The sequence below is a fragment of the Haliotis rufescens genome, unplaced genomic scaffold (genome assembly GCF_023055435.1).
Source record: "Haliotis rufescens isolate VD_foot unplaced genomic scaffold, xgHalRufe1.0.p SCAF_23, whole genome shotgun sequence".
Taxonomy (NCBI): domain Eukaryota; kingdom Metazoa; phylum Mollusca; class Gastropoda; order Lepetellida; family Haliotidae; genus Haliotis; species Haliotis rufescens.
In genome coordinates, this window is record NW_025963924.1 from 5,471,668 (window position 1) to 5,494,491 (window position 22,824).

The 22,824-nt window shown below is 40.8% G+C and overlaps 1 protein-coding gene across 1 annotated transcript; it reads right to left on the minus strand.

Moving 5' to 3' along the window:
* Positions 1-1,152: 1,152 nt before the first annotated feature.
* Positions 1,153-13,770, minus strand: LOC124146586 (ZP domain-containing protein-like). Its single transcript, XM_046516939.2, has 5 exons — positions 13,352-13,770; positions 6,339-6,538; positions 4,832-5,017; positions 3,227-3,555; positions 1,153-1,368 (listed from the first exon to the last, which is right to left on the minus strand). The coding sequence occupies exons 1-5, from the start codon at positions 13,592-13,594 to the stop codon at positions 1,184-1,186; spliced, it is 1,143 nt and encodes a 380-aa protein (XP_046372895.2). The 5' UTR covers positions 13,595-13,770; the 3' UTR covers positions 1,153-1,183.
* Between the last annotated feature and the right edge of the window lie 9,054 nt (positions 13,771-22,824).

Here is a 22,824-nt window from a genome sequence, read left to right on the forward strand (position 1 = left end):
GTATGACGCGGTTGGGGATCGAACCCCACGCTCTACCACTAGACCACGGAGGCGGTCTAGATGATAATGAAACATGTGATATGAACAAGCTGAATTGTCCTGAATAATGTGCAATTTATTTTATTTTCACCACCCTTTTTTGTTTGTCATGTAATGCTACACTCACAAATATTTAAGTCTTATAACGCCAGTCTGGAATTAAGCATTCCCATTTTGTTCTATTTCTTTTAAAAACGAAGGATTAAATGATATCATTAAAAAGATCTTTTATGGATGAACTCAAAAGGTCTTGCCAACTTTATTTTCTCACGACAAATCTGTGTTGTTAATTGCTGCTTAGTTCCTCTACAAGTCTCTCAAATGCCGACGCCATTTTGTGGCACACGTAAGTAACAATCACGTGAAGTCTACGCAGTATTTGATTGGTTGTAAGAGACCAACATATGTCTGACAACCATTCACATGCCAAACTTGAGGTTGAAAACTCTGAAATGTTGGCTAAATATGATGAGAATAGAAACCGTTTCTATTTCTCGTCGACAGTTTGTCAAACGTAACAAATTAATTGGTAAACTGTTAATTAATTCACAATCTTCAAACACACATACACACACGCACGCATGCACGCACGCACGCACGCACACACACACACACACACGCACGCACGTTTGTAAACATCCATCGGCAGATTTAAGTTTGTAGTCTGAGGCCACTAATAGAATTGACACTCATAAAGTCTATCTTTAACCAACCAACCAGAAAAATAAAAACAAAAATATTTACTCTTGCATCGTGGGCTTCAACAATGTGACCCACTCACCTCCAGATGACCCAATTCGGTGCAGAGTTGCGTCCCTTGGGCACGCCACAAACCTATCATGGTGTTGCTAGGTTTGTCAGCACCATACCCGTGCTCGTGGCTTTCACCGAAGTGGTAAACGTCCAAGACCTGCATCACTTCGCGGTGCCACATTAAGCTGACCCGCCGTGATACAACTGGAATACTCTTCAAGGGAGTGTTAAACCAAACTGACTCACCTCTATGTAACTAAAATACTGTTCAAAGCAGCGTTAACCAAAGTCACTCACATCTAATACTAAGCCATCGACTGTGCAAATTTTAATTTTAACTATTAAAAACCCCACACAATATTAAAAATCATCAATGTTTAATAAGGCAATACTATTCATCTCCATCTAAAAGTCTTTCTCTAGCTTCATCCTTGATATCCACGTCTTCGTCGTCGCTCTTGACAACGATGGAGATAGCGACCGTGATCATGATGAGGACCACGCCCAGGAGAGCTAGCCCAGCAGTCACAGCAGCACGCACCGTCTCTGGGTTCGAGGCTTTGTGGTTATGGATATCTGGTGACCACGAAAAGCGTAAATAAATAATACGATATATACTACTGAAAAGAAGTTGAAGAACCCCGATTTGTTCACATGACTATGGCTAATCTGTCAGATTAACTATCATGGTGTCTTATACCCCGTCCACATGCGCCTCTATACATATGTGTGCATACGTGTGTAGAAATACATACGTGAGTATACTTGCCATGTGAACGCTTTTACTCGTGTGTATATTTACACCAGGAGCAAATTTGCATCATGTCTGGAGCAGGTGCAAATGTAAATGTAAATTTGCACTGTGTGTATATGTTGCAATGTGAACTTTTATGTCAACGTAAGAGGATGATCTAATTAATATCTGTTCTTTTGCCAACACCAAACAAATTGCCAACAGTTGCCAACTTTTATGGGTATATACAAAGTTGAGCAGACGGTGTTTTCTTTTGGTTTCAAGTAGTCAAATCTTTGTGTACAAATTAAATCAAACACATGTTGCTTCACGCGAATTTGTTCGGTGAAGTAACTCTTCTCATTCAATTTTAATTGGAAAACAACCTGGTTTTTTAACAGACTGACTATCTTACACAATTTCCATGCTTTATTTTCACACCTAAGATGCTTTTCATGTGAACGCATAGTAAATTTACATATACACACGTATGTATAGTTACGCTTGTGTAAAATTACTTACGTTAGTAAATGTTGTGCATGTGAACGGGGTATTAGTGGGCTAGCACTTTAAAATCGGCAATAGTCAGGACTAGCGCACACATACCAAATGTATGTTTTATTGAAAATTTACTTGTACAGGTTTAACCATATATTTTAAAGTCTAAATCGTCCTCACTATTGTTAAAGAAAGTTGTACATGTTAAGGGGTCTCCTTAAGTTTCATACAAGCAGATTCAGCCTTGGGGATACCAGATGATATATATATTTTAAAAAAAACAGACTTAGGGAGACCAGAAGGTCAATGTTTAAAGTAGAGATGAGGAGTGCTGAAATCCACCAAGCAATGCAGTTTAGAAATACTTCATCTTGAAACAATTTATTGCTCCATATTTCCCTTCAACCATATGCGACCGCCTTCATGGTCTAATAGATAGAGCGTGTGCCCTAAGAGCGGAAGGTCGGGGGTTCGATCCCTGGCCGCATCATACCAAAAGGACGTTATTGCTCCATATTTCCCTTCAACCATATGCGACCGCCTTCATGGTCTAATAAATAGAGCGTGTGCCCTAAGAGCGGAAGGTCGGGGGTTCGATCCCTGGCCGCATCATACCAAAAGGACGTTATTGTTCCATGTTTCCCTTCAACCATATGCGACCGCCTTCGCTCGGTGTTAGGGGCTAAATAAGGACTGGTCGGCTCGGAGTCACTGTACTGAGTAAGGTATTCATGTTAAAATGCGGCATGGTGTCACAGTGGGCTGGCATTATGAAATAGTGTTTGAGCTATCAACCACTGGTTTGTCTGAACAAGCCTCGATTAATGTCAAGGCCGTCGTGAGAGCTGGCATATAGCTGAATGCGGCGGTACGCATGGCTCGCTCTAATTAACCATGTTTTAAGCGTTAAATATCGATTGGTTGGTTTGTTGTTTTACGCCGCATTCAGCAATATTCCAGCTATAAGACGACGGTCTGTAAATTATCGAGTCTGGACCAGACAATCCAGCGATTGACATCACGAACATCGATCCACGCAATTGGGATACGATGACATGCATCAACCAAGTCAGCGAGCCTAACCACCCCACTCCGTTAGTCGCCTCTTACGAAAAGCATAGACGCTCTTATACGGCAAGCATGGGTTGATGAAGATCTAATCTACCCCGGATCTTCACGGGTCTAAATATCGATTGGACATACCCGATTTTTTCGTCCGCTTTGAGGCCTCATGTCCATTTATTCCCACTGGCCCTGCAGTGAGATGGTGAGATGCGAGGTAAACGTCGGCTCGGAGACTCTTCCTATCGGAGTTCCTCCGGACCCTCCCTCCAGCGTCCCCCCTCCCCCTCCCTGGGGCCAGACAACCGTGGTGACATCTGGACTCGGGGTCAGACGCGTTACAGACCAACACCTCGCAGTGGAAGTATACCATGCTGGAACTGTTCACGAACTTGAACGTCTCTAAGGTCAAGGTCTCCTCTGTCATGTGACTGACGTCTTTGAAGGTCAAGGTCGATTCGGTGACGCATCTGTAAGACAAATAACTTTGCAAACATGTTATGAATATCCATTTTACGACTGGATCACTTTATAAAGGAGATTTCACATGCTATTCAGCATGTTAGCAAGGTAATATATATACTTACTTTCGAAAGAAACGCACACCCGAAAGTATGAAATATTTATTACCTTTTCGTTTTAACATTTAGGGTGTGCGTTTCTTTTGGAAGTGAGTACCCGTGAAGATCCGGGTTAGAATTGGTATTCAGCAACCAATGCTTTCCGTAAAAGGCGACTTTGCCTGTCGTAAGAGGCGACTAATATAAGGGGATCGGGTGGTCAGGCTCGCTGACTTGGTTGATGTATGTCATCGTATCCCAATTGGATGGATCGATGCTCATGATGTCAATCACTGTATTATATCTGAGAGGGTATGTAAGACCACGTCTTTCAAAGCATATTTATTTCTGCCACGTTTTTAATCGTAGCATATGTGTTATTTTAATGTTTGGCTAAATTTGTCAGCAATCGCCAACAACTGAAGGGATGATGTAAATCCGGCTGGGGTCCATGCAGGTAGCAAAAGTACTGTAAGTCCTTATGGTCCCAAGGTTGGTGATGTACCTAAGTTGGTAGCGATCTATAGCCCGTTTTATATTATATTGTGTTGCTGAATGGTTAGTTAGTTAGTTAGTTAGTTAGTTAGTTATCTATTTTTACATGCTCTCAAACTCGTTTTACGCAAATCTGTGATATTCTAGTCATTACACTGTCCTTCGGCGACAGAATTTTATACAGTTTAGATATATGATATTAATGACAAATTTTGTCTCGTCACGATATGGCTGAAATGTTGCCGATGTGACGTTAAGCTTAACTCTCTCACTCACTCACTGTATTATATGGTCCAGACTCGATTATTTACAGACCGCCGTCCTATAGCTGGAATATTGCTGAGTGCGGCGTTAAAGAACAAACAAACAAACAAACACATTTTGGAAGTGAGCATATATATCTGATGATTGGGATAATGTTGGCTTGTCCACACAAAAATCTGACAAGCAAGTTCGTGGGATAAATGAATATTAAATCCGGTATCAACCTGTTCATTGTCACTTTAGACAGAAACATACAATAAACTTTAGTAGATACATTAAACATGTAACAATTGATCCAGCTAGCCGTTCATCCAAAGTTGTTCTGATGCGTACTTTCATTTGCATAATTATTGGATCGTGATACTTAAATTATCGGATTGCTTTGTCTCATCTCTAACACAATCTCTTTCATGATACAATGCCGTACCCATTGTCTAAAATAAGGTATTGTTCACGGTGGTCTGTTTCATCTGTGGGCGTGGCCTTGCAGCTTCTGGCGAACACCTGCAAGTGCGAATCGTTGCTATGGAGAGACAGCTTGATTGACAGCTCCTCGCCGGGCTCAACGGAGTTGTTTGGGTTATAACTGTTTCCGTTGTGGATAAGGTCTATGCTGAAATAGATAATCGATATTTTCTATAACATAAAATAAAGAGTTTTTTTGGCAGAACATATAGGTTCGGATGTTCCTTTGTATATTGTTTATTGCAATATTTCTGCGACCAGTATTGACGGTGATCTGTAAATAATCTGAATCTGAATCAGTGAATGACACAACGAGTATCGGAGTACATGACTGGGACACGATGACAAGCATCAACCAAGTCACCGAGCCTGACCCCCCAATCCCGTTAGTTGCCTTTCCCAAGCATAGTCGCCCATTCCGACAAGCATGGGTTGCTGAAGACAAATTCGTCACGGTTAGGTTGAAATGTATTCAGGTATTACACCGATATTTAGTTGTATATAATACGGAAGAAGGAAGAAAATAAGAGATCACATAGCAATGCAATGACTGGTGTCGACATTAAAGGGATTGGCGAAATAAGTTCGACTTTTCCATTTATTCGACAGAAAGTTATCGTACGCCTATTCTGTAAATAATCGAGTCTTGGACAGTGGTCGACTGCATGAGCACCGATCCACGAGGTCGGGTTCGATGACATATCGTAAGAGGATACTACCAGGATCGGGTGGTCAGGCTCGCTGACTTGGTTGATGTATATCATCTTACCCTCATTGCGTAGATGGATGCTCATGATGTCAGTCACTGCATTGTCTGGCCCAGACTCGATTATTTACAGACCGCAGTCATATAGTTGGAATATTGTTGAGTGTGGCGTTAAACAACAAACAAACAAGCAAATCATGTTTGATCTGACCTGCATTGTCGGCTTGTGGTGGCTATTGCAGGCTGTGGACCCATTCTCCCGAGTAATTCCGAAAAGAGGAAGGGATACAATATTTGTAAACAGAACGACCTTACCCCTTGTGCATTATATAATGAGGTGAGGTGAAATGGGGTTTAAGGTCGCGTCCAAGATTATTACACTTATATAGCGACGTGCATATACGTGTGTGTGTTTGTGTGGCTGCTTGTACTAGTCCGGACGGATGCCGATTTATAGTGCTAGCTCACTGAGATACCATGCCGCAGTTTAACAGGAATACCCCACTCAGACACAGTATACTGACTCCGAGCCGACCAGTCCTTGTTTTAGCCCCATAATGCCGAGCGTCAGACAGGGTAACAAGAAGTACCATCTTTTAACGTCTTTTGGAATGACGCGGTCGGGGATCGAACCCCGGACCTTCCGCTCTCCGGGCGGACGATCTACCACTAGACCACGGAGGCGGTCCATTACATAATGAATAAGTGTCAGTTGTCTGAACGAGCTGATCCAGTGCCAGACCTCCGCGTATGACCTGCATACCTGATCTGGTAGGCTCCTTGATTGTGGTCGGTGAAGTGCAGCTCGCCCGTGTCAACAACGTAGAAGTTTCTCGCCGTGATGTTGTTACTGTAGTAGCAGCGGACCGTGATGTTGACGTCCCTCACCGTCTTCACCAGCCCCTTTACCGGCACCGTGTGCGACAACACCTGATTCTCATAGACAAACGCATCCTCGATGTTCTGCCGTACAAAAAGAGAAATACTAGACGACGCATCATCAACTTCCTGACATACATAGTGAGAAAAACTAGACAGGCGCATCAGCGACTTCCTGACATACATATCGGGAAATACTAGACAAACGCATCACCGACTTCCTGACATAGATATTGAGAAATACTAGATAGACGCATCACCGACGTCCTGACATGCATATTGAGAAATACTAGACCAACGAATCACTGACTTACGCATTACCGACTTCCTTACTTAGATATTGAGAAATACTAGACAAACGCATCACCGACTTCCTGACATACATATTGAGAAATACTAGACCAACGAATCACTGACTTCCTGACATACATATTGAGAAATACCAGACAAACGCATCACCGACTTCCTGACATACATATTGATAAATACCAGACAAACGCATCACCGACTTCCTGACATAGATATTGAGAAATACCAAACAAACGCATCACCGACTTCCTGACATAGATATTGAGATATACTAGACAAACGCATCACCGACTTCCTGACATAGATATTGAGAAATACCAGACAAACGCATCACCGACTTCCTGACATAGATATTGAGAAATACTAGACAGACGCATCACCGACGGCCTGACATACATATTGAGAAATACCAGACAAACGCATCACCGACTTCCTGACATAGATATTGAGAAATAACAGACAAACGCATCACCGACTTGCTGACATAGATATTGAGAAATACTAGACAGACGCATCACCGACGGCCTGATATACATATTGAGAAATACCAGACAAAAGCATCACCGACTTCCTGACATACATATTGAGAAATACTAGACAGACGCATCACCGACGTCCTGACATACATATCGGGAAATACTAGACAAACGCATCACCGACTTCCTGACATACATATTGAGAAATACCAGACAGACGCATCACTGACTTCCTGACATACATATCGGGAAATACTAGACAGACGCATCACCGACGTCCTGACATACATAACGGGAAATACTAGACAGACGCATCACCGACTTCCTGACATAGATATTGATAAATACTAGACAGACGCATCACCGACGTCCAGACATACATATCGGGAAATACTAGACAGACGCATCACCGACGTCCTGACATACATAACGGGAAATACTAGACAGACGCATCACCGACTTCCTGACATAGATATTGATAAATACTAGACAGACGCATCACCAACGTCCAGACATACATATCGGGAAATACTAGACAGACGCATCACCGACTTCCTGACATAGATATTGATAAATACTAGACAGACGCATCACCGACTTCCTGACATACATATCGGGAAATACTAGACAGACGCATCACCGACTTCCTGACATAAATACTGATAAATACTAGACAGACGCATCACCGACGTCCTGACATACATAACGGGAAATACTAGACAGACGCATCACCGACTTCCTGACATAGATATTGATAAATACTAGACAGACGCATCACCGACGTCCAGACATACATATCGGGAAATACTAGACAGACGCATCACCGACGTCCTGACATACATAACGGGAAATACTAGACAGACGCATCACCGACTTCCTGACATACATATCGGGAAATACTAGACAGACGCATCACCGACTTCCTGACATAGATATTGATAAATACTAGACAGACGCATCACCGACGTCCTGACATACATATCGGGAAATACTAGACAGACGCATCACCGACTTCCTGACATACATATTGAGAAATACCAGACAAACGCATCATCTACTTCCTGACACATATATTGGGAAATACTAGACCATCGCATCACCGACTTCCTGACATAGATATTGATAAATACTAGACAAACGCATCATCTACTTCCTGACACACATATTGGGAAATACTAGACAAACAGTGATTGTATAGCCTGTGGGGTTATATTCAGTAAGTGATGGTGTAGGTTGTGGGGTTATGTTCAGTAAGTGATGGGAAAGCTTGTTGGGTTATATTCAGTGAGTGATGGTGTAGCTTGTGGGGTTATATTCAGTAAGTGATGGTATAGCCTGTGGGGTTATATTCAGTAAGTGATGGTGTAGCTTGTGGGGTTATATTCATTAAGTGAAGGTATAGCTGGTAGGGTTATATTCAGTAAGTGATGGTATAGCCTGTGGGGTTATATTCAGTAAGTGATGGTATAACTTGTGGGGTTATATTCAGTAAGTGATGGTATAGCTTGTGGGGTTATATTCAGTAAGTGATGGTATAGCTGGTGGGATTATATTCAGTAAGTGATGGTATAGCTGGTGGGGTTATATTCAGTAAGTGATGGTATAGCTGGTGGGGTTATATTCAGTAAGTAATGGTATAGCTTCAGTAAGTGATGGTGTAGCCTGTGGGATTATATTCAGTAAGTGATGGTATAGCTGGTGGGGTTATATTCAGTAAGTGATGGTGTAGGTTGTGGGGTTATATTCAGTAAGTGATGGTATAGCTTGTGGGGTTATATTCAGTAAGTGATGGTGTAGGTTGTGGGGTTATATTCAGTAAGTGATGGTATAGCTTGTGGGGTTATATTCAGTAAGTGATGGTATAGCCTGTGGGGTTATATTCAGTAAGTGATGGTATAGCTGGTGGGATTATATTCAGTAAGTGATGGTATAGCCTGTGGGGTTATATTCAGTAAGTGATGGTATAGGTTGTGGGGTTATATTCAGTAAGTGATGGTATAGCTTGTGGGGTTATATTCAGTAAGTGATGGTATAGCCTGTAGGGTTATATTCAGTAAGTGATTGTATAGCTGGTGGGGTTATATTCAGTAAGTGATGGTGTAGCCTGTGGGGTTATTTTCAGTAAGTGATGGTATTGCTGGTGAGGTTATATTCAGTAAGTGATGGTATAGCTTGTGGGGTTATATTCAGTAAGTGATGGTATTGCTGGTGGGGTTATATTCATTAAGTGAAGGTATAGCTGGTGGGGTTATATTCAGTAAGTGATGGTATAGCTTATGGGGTTATATTCAGTAAGTGATGGTATTGCTGGTGGGGTTATATTCAGTAAGTGATGGTATAGCTGGTGGGGTTATATTCAGTAAGTGATGGTATAGCTTGTGGGGTTATATTCAGTAAGTGATGGTATAGCTTGTGGGGTTATATTCAGTAAGTGATGGTATTGCTGGTGGGGTTATATTCAGTAAGTGATGGTATAGCTGGTGGGGTTATATTCAGTAAGTGATGGTATAGCTTGTGGGGTTATATTCAGTAAGTGATGGTATAGCTTGTGGGGTTATATTCAGTAAGTGATGGTATTGCTGGTGGGGTTATATTCAGTAAGTGATGGTATAGCTGGTGGGGTTATATTCAGTAAGTGATGGTGTAGCCTGTGGGATTATATTCAGTAAGTGATTGTATAGCTGGTGGGGTTATATTCAGTAAGTGATGGTGTAGGTTGTGGGGTTATATTCAGTAAGTGATGGTATAGCTTGTGGGGTTATATTCAGTAAGTGATGGTATAGCTGGTGGGGTTTGATCAGTAAGTGATGGTATAGCTGGGGGGGGGGGGGGGGGGGGGGGTTATACTCAGTAAGTGATGGTAGAGATGGTGGGGTTATATTCAGTAAGTGATGGTATAGCTGGGGGGGGGGGGGGGGGGGGTTATACTCAGTAAGTGATGGTATAGCTTGTGGGGTTATATTCAGTAAGTGATGGTATAGCCTGTAGGGTTATATTCAGTAAGTGATTGTATAGCTGGTGGGGTTATATTCAGTAAGTGATGGTGTAGCCTATGGGGTTATTTTCAGTAAGTGATGGTATTGCTGGTGAGGTTATATTCAGTAAGTGATGGTATAGCTTGTGGGGTTATATTCAGTAAGTGATGGTATTGCTGGTGGGGTTATATTCATTAAGTGAAGGTATAGCTGGTGGGGTTATATTCAGTAAGTGATGGTATAGCTTATGGGGTTATATTCAGTAAGTGATGGTATTGCTGGTGGGGTTATATTCAGTAAGTGATGGTATAGCTGGTGGGGTTATATTCAGTAAGTGATGGTATAGGTTGTGGGGTTATATTCAGTAAGTGATGGTATAGCTTGTGGGGTTATATTCAGTAAGTGATGGTATTGCTGGTGGGGTTATATTCAGTAAGTGATGGTATAGCTGGTGGGGTTATATTCAGTAAGTGATGGTATAGCCTGTGGGGTTATATTCAGTAAGTGATGGTATAGCTGGTGGGGTTATATTCAGTAAGTGATGGTATAGGTTGTGGGGTTATATTCAGTAAGTGATGGTATAGCTTGTGGGGTTATATTCAGTAAGTGAAGGTATAGCCTGTAGGGTTATATTCAGTAAGTGATTGTATAGCTGGTGGGGTTATATTCAGTAAGTGATGGTGTAGCCTGTGGGGTTATTTTCAGTAAGTGATGGTATTGCTGGTGAGGTTATATTCAGTAAGTGATGGTATAGCTTGTGGGGTTATATTCAGTAAGTGATGGTATTGCTGGTGGGGTTATATTCATTAAGTGAAGGTATAGCTGGTGGGGTTATATTCAGTAAGTGATGGTATAGCTTATGGGGTTATATTCAGTAAGTGATGGTATTGCTGGTGGGGTTATATTCATTAAGTGATGGTATAGCTGGTGGGGTTATATTCAGTAAGTGATGGTATAGCTTGTGGGGTTATATTCAGTAAGTGATGGTATAGCTTGTGGGGTTATATTCAGTAAGTGATGGTATTGCTGGTGGGGTTATATTCAGTAAGTGATGGTATAGCTGGTGGGTTTATATTCAGTAAGTGATGGTATAGCCTGTGGGGTTATATTCAGTAAGTGATGGTGTAGCTTGTGGGGTTATATTCAGTAAGTGATGGTGTAGGTTGATTGGATATTTTCGGACAGTGATAGTGATGGGGGACATTTAATGTGTGATCAGGGAAGCAGTGTCTCAGTTATTTCACGTCGTGGGAGTGGAGCCCGAAGTGATGCATGGGTAAGACGTGTACCACTTTGGTGAGCACGAGAATGGTGCTGACAAACCTACAAACGCAATCAGTGCGAATCTGCGACTCCAACCCACAAACTCCGGTTTCTGGCACGTCTAAGGGACGCAACTCTGCACAGGGAATTGTGGAGTCTAGGGCGTCTAGGGCGTCTAGGGCCCCTCAGCCTCTAGTGATAAATTCCTGATCATGAATTTTCTAACGTTGACAAAATTACTCATGAATATCGTAGTTTTGAATTTCATATTTATTTTAAAATCTATCCACATGATAAATATCTGGTACTGGGACGCACACGGTGTATGTGTGAATATGGCATAAACAGCGGAGAATAGATGAATTTTTCGTCAGTTGTCAACTTAAAACTGATACGCAATGTGATGTTATCAGACAAATAAAACAATGTTTATTCTAAACGAATGTAAATATGTCACATGTGATCAAGGGACACCTGTTACATACGACCTCGCACGTTTTGTATGATTGCACATATCACATACGCCGTACATATATAACAGAATCATTCTAACGTCATTAATCTACATTTCATCTCATGCCGACCCGTTCCGAAGTCCATCTAGAGTAGACACGGCACTTATAGACTTGCACAAGTCTCTATGGCAATAATTATTAGTTTTAAATCATAAGTTCTAGATTATGTAAATGATTAGAACAAGTTGGCCCTATAAGAGACTGGAGTCCTGGAGATTGTACTGTCAACATATCTAGACTTACCCAGGGATATTCTTTCAGTACAGCCTTGGAGCAAGGCTACGGTACTTAGGATGCAGGCACTAAGCTTATGTCATCTAGTCTTTATGCGGCACAGCTGGGTGCGTGATATGCTATATGGTCGTATATCCCATCCCTGCCTCCGTATATGTATCATGTCAGTCGTATACGAACTGTAGCGACCAATCTGGCACGTATTGCAATGGCAAGTAGAGACATGTGTTACGAATATGAGAATAGTCAAGCAACTAATGATGGTTTTATTTCAAAGTTAGTTTGAAGCTTTCATGAAAGCATAGATATTACGATGACATCTGAACTAATTCATTGTCCCCGATTTTAATGTCTCAGTTTAATGCCAGGCGTTGATACCTTGGTCAAGACGTTGTTGAAACCTGTGGTTTATGGTGGCGAAGATGAAGATGGGGATGACGCAAGGCTCCATAGAACATGTAACTATGTGTACAACTTTGTGATATTTATTTTATTGTACTGTTCATCGTCGACAGGTTTTTAGATATTATTAATATGTAATATTTCCCAGGCATGATATACCTGAAATGTTGCATATGTGACCATATATTTTAACTCACTCACTCCCATAGAACATGTCTCATTCCCAAATGCCATGACATGTCATTACCATTGTAACAGCATTCAATTTATATCCTCAGCTCCCTGGGGAGAATACACGGCAATCAAAGGTGTAGACTGATATCTGTATTTGCGTGTTGCGTTATCTCAACTTATTTATACCTGTTACGACGAACAAAGTTATATGTCTGACAATAATGACGACGTTGATACAAAATTATAAAATGATAATGATGATTGGTGGATTTGAGGATAAAGGTGATAAGAGTGAGGAGGAAGAAGGTGATGATAGAGATGATGATGATGATGAGGAGGAGGAGGATGATGATGATAGTAATAATGCTGAAGAAGATGTGATGATGATGATGATGATGATGATGATGATGATGATGATGATAGTGATAATGATGATGATGATAGTGATAATGCTGAAGAAGATGGTGATGATGATGATAGTGATGATGATGATGATGATGATGATGATGATGATGATGACTAAGTCTATTCAAAAGAGAAAAAACTCACCTTGACCTGAGTGCCACACCCATCGAGCGGCACAGTAAAAAACACATGGGTGGGTGTGTCCGTGGCCGCACACCCTCCATCCCTCATGGTCAAGTCCTGCCCATGAAGCCCAGGGAAATAGCTCTTGTCCAACTCCACCTCCATTGCCTGGGACCCACAGGTCACGCGAAGAGACGCAGCTGACGCCAGACGGACACAGATATTATAACAGAATATCCAAAAATATATAGTCACACCTTGCATATCTCCATCACGAACCTTCCCGGTCTTAGCACCAGCGACCACGCTTTAAGCCTGTTTATAGGCGTCCCACCACTGACTGGTGTAAGTACTGTAGATTGAACATACCTGTCACGGCTGTTCCGCTGAGAACGCACCATGCACGTATAATGTAGTGTTCATTAATGCATTCTGTACCTAGCGTTGTCTATATCGATTGTCTCGGCTGGGAAATATTCATTTATCTGCCAGATGCTAGCATATTTGTAATATAATAGTTATGCACGCCTCGAGTCATTTGCGTGTTTAACTGGGAGATGTTCTCATTATTCCTCTAAGAGGGGGCGGTGGGATAGCCTGGTTGTTTAAGCGTTCGCTCGTCACGCTGAAGACCCAGGTTCGATTCCCCACATGGGTACAATGTGTGAAGCCCATTTCTGGTGTCCCCCGCTGTGATATTGCTGGAATATTTCTAAAAGTGGCGTAAAACCATACTCACAGGAACAGGACCCTGGGCCCCGTTTCACAAAGCGATCGTAACACTATGACTGTCGACGCCCGTGGTTTAACACAGACTTAGGACTACGATCGCTTTGTGAAATTAGGCCCTGCTCTGGTTGCTGTTTCTGTTTAATGGGAACTTCCGGTGGTCCCATTTCACCAACCGGTCGTAGTTACGATGGTCGTATGTAATAAACGTTGGTTTAAAACGATACGACTGCTTTCTGAAACCAACATCAGTCATCTTTACAAGTGAGTGAGTGAGTGAGTGAAACTTATCAGCAGTGTCCTGATTTCCTCAAGCGAGCCTACCGCCACGAATTTTATGACTTATGTACTTTAATCGCTTTGTGAAACCGGACCATTTTAAAAATTTAAAGTCCCCAATGTCACCTGCTACGGCAAATGAGTGAATGATTTTTGTAATCGATTTAAACCTTTCTTTTATATCTGCCAATATGTTATCAAAGTGTAGTGTTACCATGGCACGTGTGGTTGTCAGGCCCTAGTTGCAGTCCTGCATCCGGGCACTCGCAATAGTAGGCGCCATTGGTGTTGACACAGGAGTGACTACAGCCGCCATTGTAGGTCTGACACTCGTTCAAGTCAGTAAGTGTAATATTGAAGTGGTGAGGTGAAGTGGGATACTGCGTTGTGTACGATTATTGCACTTGAGTAACGACACATGCTGCTGGTACAAGTCCGAGGTCAGGTGAGGTGACATTGGGTTTAACGTCGCGTCCAAGGTTATTGCACGTGTGTTCGTGGCTGCTTGTACTAGTCCGGACTGATGCCGATTTATAGTGCTAGCTCACTGAGATACCACGCCGCAGTTTAACATGAACACCAAAGACACATCATACTGACTCCGAACCGACCAGTCCTTGTTTTAGCCCCTTAATGCCGAGCGCCAGACAGGGCAACAAGAAGTACAATCTTTTAACGTCTTTTGGTATGGCGCGGCCGGGATCGAACCCCGGACCTTCCGCTCTCCGGGCGGACGCTCTACCACTAGACCACGGAGGCGGTCTAGTACTAGTCCGAACTTAAGCCGGTTTTATAGTACTGGTTCACTGAGTACCATGCCGCAGTTTAAGATGGACACCCCACTCAGACACAGCATACTGACTCAGAGCTGACCAGTACTTGGTTCATCCCTTTAATGCCGAATGCCAGGCAGGGCAAGAAGTACCATCTTTTAATCCCTTTCGGTATGACGCGGTCGGGAATCGAACCACGCAACTTGCACTAATTATAAACGGGCAGATGTTTTATCCACTAGACTACGGAAGTGGATGAACCATTCAAGTCAGGTAATATTGAATATTAATATTTTTTATTTATATTTTCTTTTCTTTTTTAATTTTTTTTTTTTTTTAAATATTAATATTGAAATTTGAATTTGTTCTTCCTTTCACGGATTAGGTCTATTACTATTCATATTTAGTTTTGTTTGTTGTTTAACGCCGCACTCAGCAATATTCCAGCTATATGACGGCAGTCTGTAAATAATCAAATCTAGGCCAGACAATCCAGTGATTGTTATCATGAGCATCGATCTACTCAATTTGGATACGATGACATGTCTCAACCAAGTCAGCGAGCCGCACCAGCCGATGCCGTTAGTCGCCTCTTACGACAAGCATAGTCGCTTTTTACGGCAAGTATGGGTTGCTGAAGACCTATTCTACCCCGGATCTTCACGGGTCTTTATTGACACGTGTGGTTGTCTGTCCCAAGTTGCAGTCCTACATCCGGGCACTCGCAAAAGTAGGCGCCATTGGTGCTGACACAGAAATGACTGCATCCGCCATTGTTGGTCTGACACTTGTTATAATCTGTAAGTGTAAGGGGTGAGGGGAAATGGGTGTTTAACGTCGACTTTAATACCATTACCTTTATCCTGTTCGAGTTAAAGAGGCGTTATTGAATCAGTGAATCAGTGTACCACCAGCGATCATATAACGGATATTGTTATGGATGAGGGGCGGTCGCGTAGCCTAGTGGTTAAAGCGTTCGCTCGTCACGCCGAAGACCCGGGTTCGATTCCCGACATGGGTACAATGTGTGAAGCCCATTTCTGGTGTCCCCCGCCGTGATATTGCTGGAATATTGCTAAAAGCAGCGTTAAACCATACTCACTCACTCATTGTTATGGATACGATAATCCAATCCGATAAATTTGGCATCACGATCCGATCAATATGTAAATCAAAATTCTGAAATATAATTATCACAGAAATTTTGATGTTTCAAATTTGAGAATTTAAGAATTATTTATGTATCGCATCAAAAGCAACAGCAAAACAATTTGCTAACCAGTCGGAATTATTCCACAGTTCTGGAAATGTATTAAATCTAGTAATCATAATAAGCCTGAAGGTACTTTAGATCCATTGTTTGGCCAGTAATGGTTTGGTTATTTAAAGAATTTATTAGAAATAAATAGTATAAATGTTTTCTCAGTAAATGATGATAATAATATTGTCATATCAGAGCTTATTAATATGTTAAACAAAGAACGTTCTGTGCAGGTATTCAAAAAACTTTCAAATGGTGAATCACCCGCACCAGATTGAATTGTTGCGGAAATGTTGAAAGTTATGCAAGGATTTCTTACCAGACTATTTAATCATGTATTTTTTTCTGGAGAGTTCCCAAAGGAATGGGGTTTAATACATTTACACCTCTATACTTCCCCTATAAACTTCCAATAGTAAATTGATAATTTTAGCTATGATTAAAAACCCTAATTGTAAGAGGTAGGGATTTCGGGTATTGGTCACACTAACTCTCAACCCCTGTCCCCCTCCCCACCACATGGATTGTATGCAGACACACCTAATGTACTTTAGTGAACACAGCCAGGTGTTGCGGCACACGCAGACTTTTATCGGGTTAGGTTCTCACAAGTGATATTTTTGTCTTTAATAGGCACTTGGGATCACCGTGCAACAAACGGCTATCGATTTCTCTCGTTAAACACAACTTTATTGCCAACTTTACGTTTATGTGTTAGGAATTAAGGCAATTTCCTGCAGACTTTTCAAATCCCCTGTCCATAAGAAAGGATCTAAATTTGACTCTAGAAATTATAGAGGAACGTCATTGATAAATGTTTTTTGTAAAGTTTACACTAATATTTTGTATAATAGATTGAAAACTTTCAACAAAATGGAGTGAAGAACAGACAGGATTTAGACCCGATTATTCGACTATTGACAACATAGTTATACAAAGTGTTGTATAGAAAAATCTATTGAAAAAGGGAGTAAGATTTTACGGTATCTGTAATGATTTTTATAAGGTTTTTGATAATAATTTAGGTATTATTTAAGGAATTAAGAAAACAGGGTATGAGTATTCAGTTTCTCAGAGCCAAAGAAACTATTCATAGTCAATTAATTCCTGTGTTCAAACACAGAAAGGTCAAACTTAATCTTTCCCATGTACACTGGGAACCCGCCAAGGTTGTGTTATGGGCCCGTTATTGTTTTCCCTCTTTATAACTGAAATAGTATAACGAAATATTTATGCATTGTTTTTAGCTAATGATGTAGCAGGATGTGCGAACACAACAGTAAGGATACAGGAACGGATAAATACAGTGGAAATCTCTTGTAAATCACGGGTATAAAGATTAATGTAGATAAAACCAAAATTACTGTTTTTAGGAATGGAGAGAAAAGTACGAAATTCTGAAAAATGGTTTTATAATGGGGTAAAGCTAGAAACGGTTTTCTTTTGTAGACATTTAGGTGTGTTATGTACTCTCTCTTGGACTAAAGCAAAAATGGATTTAAGAAGTCAAGCAAGAAAAGCAGTTGGGTCCACTTGGGTATTTCAGAAGAAATTTGCGGAAATTAATATCGAAGACATGTTTGGAATATTTGATTGATTGATAAGCCTTAATGAAATAGGTCAGAGACTATGGGCACAATATTCAGAACATATGGAGAAAGTCCAAGTACTGTTTTGTCGTTAATATTTAAGTGAAAAGAAATCGGTTAGTAATAATATGGTAATAGGAGAATATGGAAAGAAACCATTGTTTGTAGTGTATATGGTAAGATGCATAGCATTTTGGTGTGAATTATCAATGCCTAAAAGACACCTAAAACAGTGTTATTTAGTGTTAAAATCTATAGCCGAAATTGGTAAAGGTACTTGGGCTTTAAAAATTAAGAATATCTATATTTGTATGGATTTGAGTGCTTGGTTATCACAAGAGATCGGTAACGAGAAAATGTTTTTGTTTTTCTTTAAACAAAACTTAAGATATATAGCACAACAAATTTGGTCTTTTGAGTTAAACGAGATGTCCACTTGTAAAAGATATTATTGTCATTTCAAAAATGTTTTAGATGATGAAAGTTACCTGAATTGTGATATCCAAAATTGAACTTTAAATGTATTTTGCAAAATTTAGATTGGGTAATTTTTAATTAATGATAGAATTTAGTAGATTTAATGGTATTTCATTCCACCCGATATATTGTTTATACTGTTTGCAGAAAACTTTATGTTTGACAGAGGATGAGCTCCATATATTTGCAGTCTGTTTATACTGACCTCCGATTAAAGTATATTAAGGAAGGGGAATACCAAAAACATGTTTAAATTGATATGATACTGAATAATGGTTATGTTAACCATGCTCAAAGAACTGCTACATATTTATTACACCTGTTTAAACATGCAACATTTTTTTCGACACAACCCGTAAAATAATACCATACATTATGTGATTATTGCTGAAGCTTAAGCTTCTTTGACTTATAGACACTTTGTGTCTAAATCACGTATCCTCTCACCCTGCAAAGAAGGGTTGTTATGCCTATTGTACTAAGGTTGAAACGATACACCGATATTCCGATGCATCGTGATACTTGACCAACAATACGATATACGATATACGATAAACGTGGGCCCATTTATCGATACGCCACGATACCGAACGCAAGTCTCAAGTACAGCGTTTCCTTGCTATTGTGCTTTTCAATAAATCCGCTAACTTGGTTAAAGCGCGCGGTAACGTATGGCACCCAAAAACGTTCTTACATTTTTAATAAGCTCAGGTTTTACACCGACAGTTGTTTTTCCCCATCTCAAAAAACATTATCAGCTGATCACCGCCAGCACATAACACCGAAAATACCAGTCAGCAAATCCGAACTGAAGTACGCAATTCAATACCATTATTATACTATCTTGTTATTAATACGTGTTCATTGTATAACTGGTCTTGTGTTTGTAATATATTTTATTAATTTTATTCAAAATTTCATTAATTTTAATAGTGTATTCATTAAGTTATGTGAAATGGTGAATCGATACAGCAACCGCGGTCAGATTACCGCTTTTGACGCATTGAAACGAACTTTAGTTGGTAGAGAATGGATACATATATTAAATATGCCATACTTTGACTCGTTAAACGTCATATTTGTGGCAATTTGGCTAATATATGTCAACATAACGTTTTCGCAATCGAAATACATGTAGCACGGGAAATCCCTAGGGTGACTGGTCAAATTGTTTCATACGTAAAAATATCCTGCAAGAGCAATCACCAGTACCAAAATGCTACACTTGTGGTTCTTATAATTTTAAATGTGTATATATAAAGTAAAAGCTGCGACTAAGGTAACACGATATTGGAATATATTATTCCTGATAAAGCAATAATTTCAGATACAATTTCTTCGACCATTGCATCACAATTCTTTGAAGTTGTGACTGTTCCAAAATCATGAAAGGTTCAATCTTGACATGCATTAAGTCTTGTTTTTTTTGCGTATCGAGATTCGTATCGTATCGTGACCAGAATATCGAGACGCGTATCGTATCGTGACCTTCCTGTATCGTTGCACCATGTACCATGGGACACTGGCCTCCAAGTACCGAAGTCAAGTCTCATGTCTCATGTAAATGAGGTCACTTGGCAAGAACTACTTTTTTGTCCCATATATCGATGCAATGTCTGCTTGGTTAATATATTGTTGGTTAATTTTGGGTGTTTCTGTAGACAAACATGGCTGCGTATTATTTTGGACTATATAAAAAATGAAGCGGTTCACTTCTAAAAGGATAATAATAATACGGCATGTCTAAAAAAAATGCTTCATTGAGTGAAAATAACTATGAAACAGCGATTATTATGTCAATGTCACGTACAGTATATATTCCTGACATGTTCCTGGGCTGGCCCAGTCGTCTAGGCGCCGCGATACGCTGTGCAGAGTTGCGTCCCTTGGGCACGCAGGAAACCTAAGATCGTGGGTTCGAATCCCGGTTCGCCCCGATTATGTTTCTAGGTCTGTCAGCACCATACCCATGAGTTTCACCGAAGTGGTAAACGTCTGAGACATGCATCTCTTCAGGTTTTCCTTCCACATTAATATTTCACCGTAATATAACTGTTCTAAGAAGCGTTACACCTAACTCACTCAAATTCGGCTTAAAATATCTTTTTCTCACCAAAGCGCGTGACCCAGACATGTTCCCTCCGCAGACTATCCGAAACTCCCCAAGGGCTGTGGTTATAGTCCCGCAACGCCTTCTCCTGACCTGACCGCTTTCGTGGTCTAGTAGTAGAGCGTCCGCCCGGAGAGCGGAAGGTCCGGGGTTCGATCCCCGACCGCGTCATACCAAAAGACGTTAAAAGACGGTACTTGATGTTACCCTGTCTGGGGCTCGGCATTAAGGGGCTAAAACAAGGACTGGTCGGATCGGAGTCAGTATACTGTGTCTGAGTGGGTATTCATGTTAAACTGCGGCATGGTATCTGGAGCTAGCACTATAAATCGGCATCAGTCCGGACTAGTACAAGCAGCCACACACACACACACACACGTGCATGCACGTCGCTATATAAGTGCAATAATCTTGGACGCGACGTTAAACCCAATTTCACCTCACCTCACCTCCAGCAGCCAAACACACGTGCAAGCATGTCGCTTATAAGTCAAATCATCTGGAACGCGACGTTAAATTCCTTTTCATTTCATCCTAATTATGTTAAGTTAGAATATAATTAAAAATTTGATCCTTTCTCAAAGCCTAATGTTTATCTCATGAGCCCTTTAACTGTCACTGTATTGTATGCCGTCCGTAGATGATTAAATGTCAGTAATATCTTAACACAGGGACAAACAACGGTGACGGAGACATCCGATTGGTCGACGGGAACGGGACGAGCGACGGGAGGCTTGAAGAAATCACCCATTCGTCAGCACTCGCCCCTTTCCGTAACCTGCAAGAAGACTCGTCCCCCTCTCGATGAATGTTATGTGCGAAAATACGACAAACCAATCAGAGTGCGCGTATGATTTCAAGTACTTCGTCAAAGAATCCCTCAGAAATAATTTTTGATTTTACATATGTCTTGCATCTAAAAATATACCAAAGACACAGTTAAATGTGTTCAATCATATTGTATAATTCCGCACGTCCCGATGTGCTTTAAAAGGCATCTGAAATATATATAATATATGGGGAAATATATGTGAACCATTACGCAACGAATTGACAATTCTTTTAGTTATGCCCGTTTGCGCTAAGACGGAACCCGGTCGCAAAAAATGGCCACGAGAGGGGCACGAGTCGCTATTCGGCTTGTCCCGGAATAACACGAGTTGGTCACGAATGGAAATCACCTTGCAGAAATCCAACATCCGGGCACTCACAGTAGAAGGACCCGTATGTGTTGACACGAGAGTGGCTACAGCCGCCATTGCTGGCCAAGCTCTCGTTTACGTCTACAACATTAATGATATTGGGAAGAACTTGTGTCATGAAATGTTATGTTCAAATGTCTGACACAATCCCCACTGTCAATCATGTTTTATAAAAATCATTTTATTTCGCCAAGAACCAGCAACAGTGGTACAAGAACATAATAATATAATATACTTTTTTTTGTAGAAAATACAAGGTCGCTTATGGTATACATGGAATATATTTGAGACACATTTTGTTTGCTATATACCCTTACATTGGAAGTGTACAAAAGGGCGTTTTAATATGTACATACTCTACAATTTAAGGTACTGTTCCGGTATTAAGGACTGCCTATTTTGGTTAAAAACTTCACATCGGAATACGTTCTGAAATATGAAAAGTGATAATTTACTATTCTACCTGATTAAATGTTATCATACATTTTTGAACAAAATTAAAACAATTACTTCAACTTTATAACTTAATTAACATAGACTAGACAAACCCTACAGATGGCCAAAAATCAATAGATGAATGATATATACTTTGTTTATCAATTACCACGCCTTAATGCACCGATAATACCAATGAACATTAGTTGCTCGCACAGGAGTACAGGTGAACCATTGCTTTCAGTGAAACACGCCTACAGCGCCTTGTGCCTATAGACGGTGAGCGAATACCTTGATGTATATTAGGCTTGGCCAGTGACCAAAGAGGGAGATCCCTTTAGCTACATTAAAGATGGATAACTGATGAAGGTTTATCTGCTTCGGAACCAGAGATAGACCGATAGGACGCCGTATTTTGATGCAATTTGAGCTCGATTATCTGTGGCAAAGCCCGTGAGGATACGGTTAGAACTGGTCTCCGGCAACCAATGCTTGTAACAGGCGACTAACGGGACCAGGTGGTCTGGTTCGCTGACTTGGTTGATGCATGTTATCGTATCTCTACTGCGTAGATTGATGCTCATGATGTAAATCCCTGGATTGTCTGGTCCAGCTCGATTATTTACACCCGCCGTTATG

Excerpts from the sequence above, each read along its gene's own strand:
- LOC124146586 (XM_046516939.2), bottom strand. The coding sequence starts at position 13,594 with ATGCAAGGTGTGACTATATATTTTTGGATATTCTGTTATAATATCTGT. Across the intron at positions 5,018-6,338 it reads CAAGGAGCCTACCAGATCAG|CATAGACCTTATCCACAACG; the intron begins GTATGCAGGTCA and ends TATCTATTTCAG. Across the intron at positions 1,369-3,226 it reads AAAGCGGACGAAAAAATCGG|ATATCCATAACCACAAAGCC; the intron begins GTATGTCCAATC and ends CGTGGTCACCAG.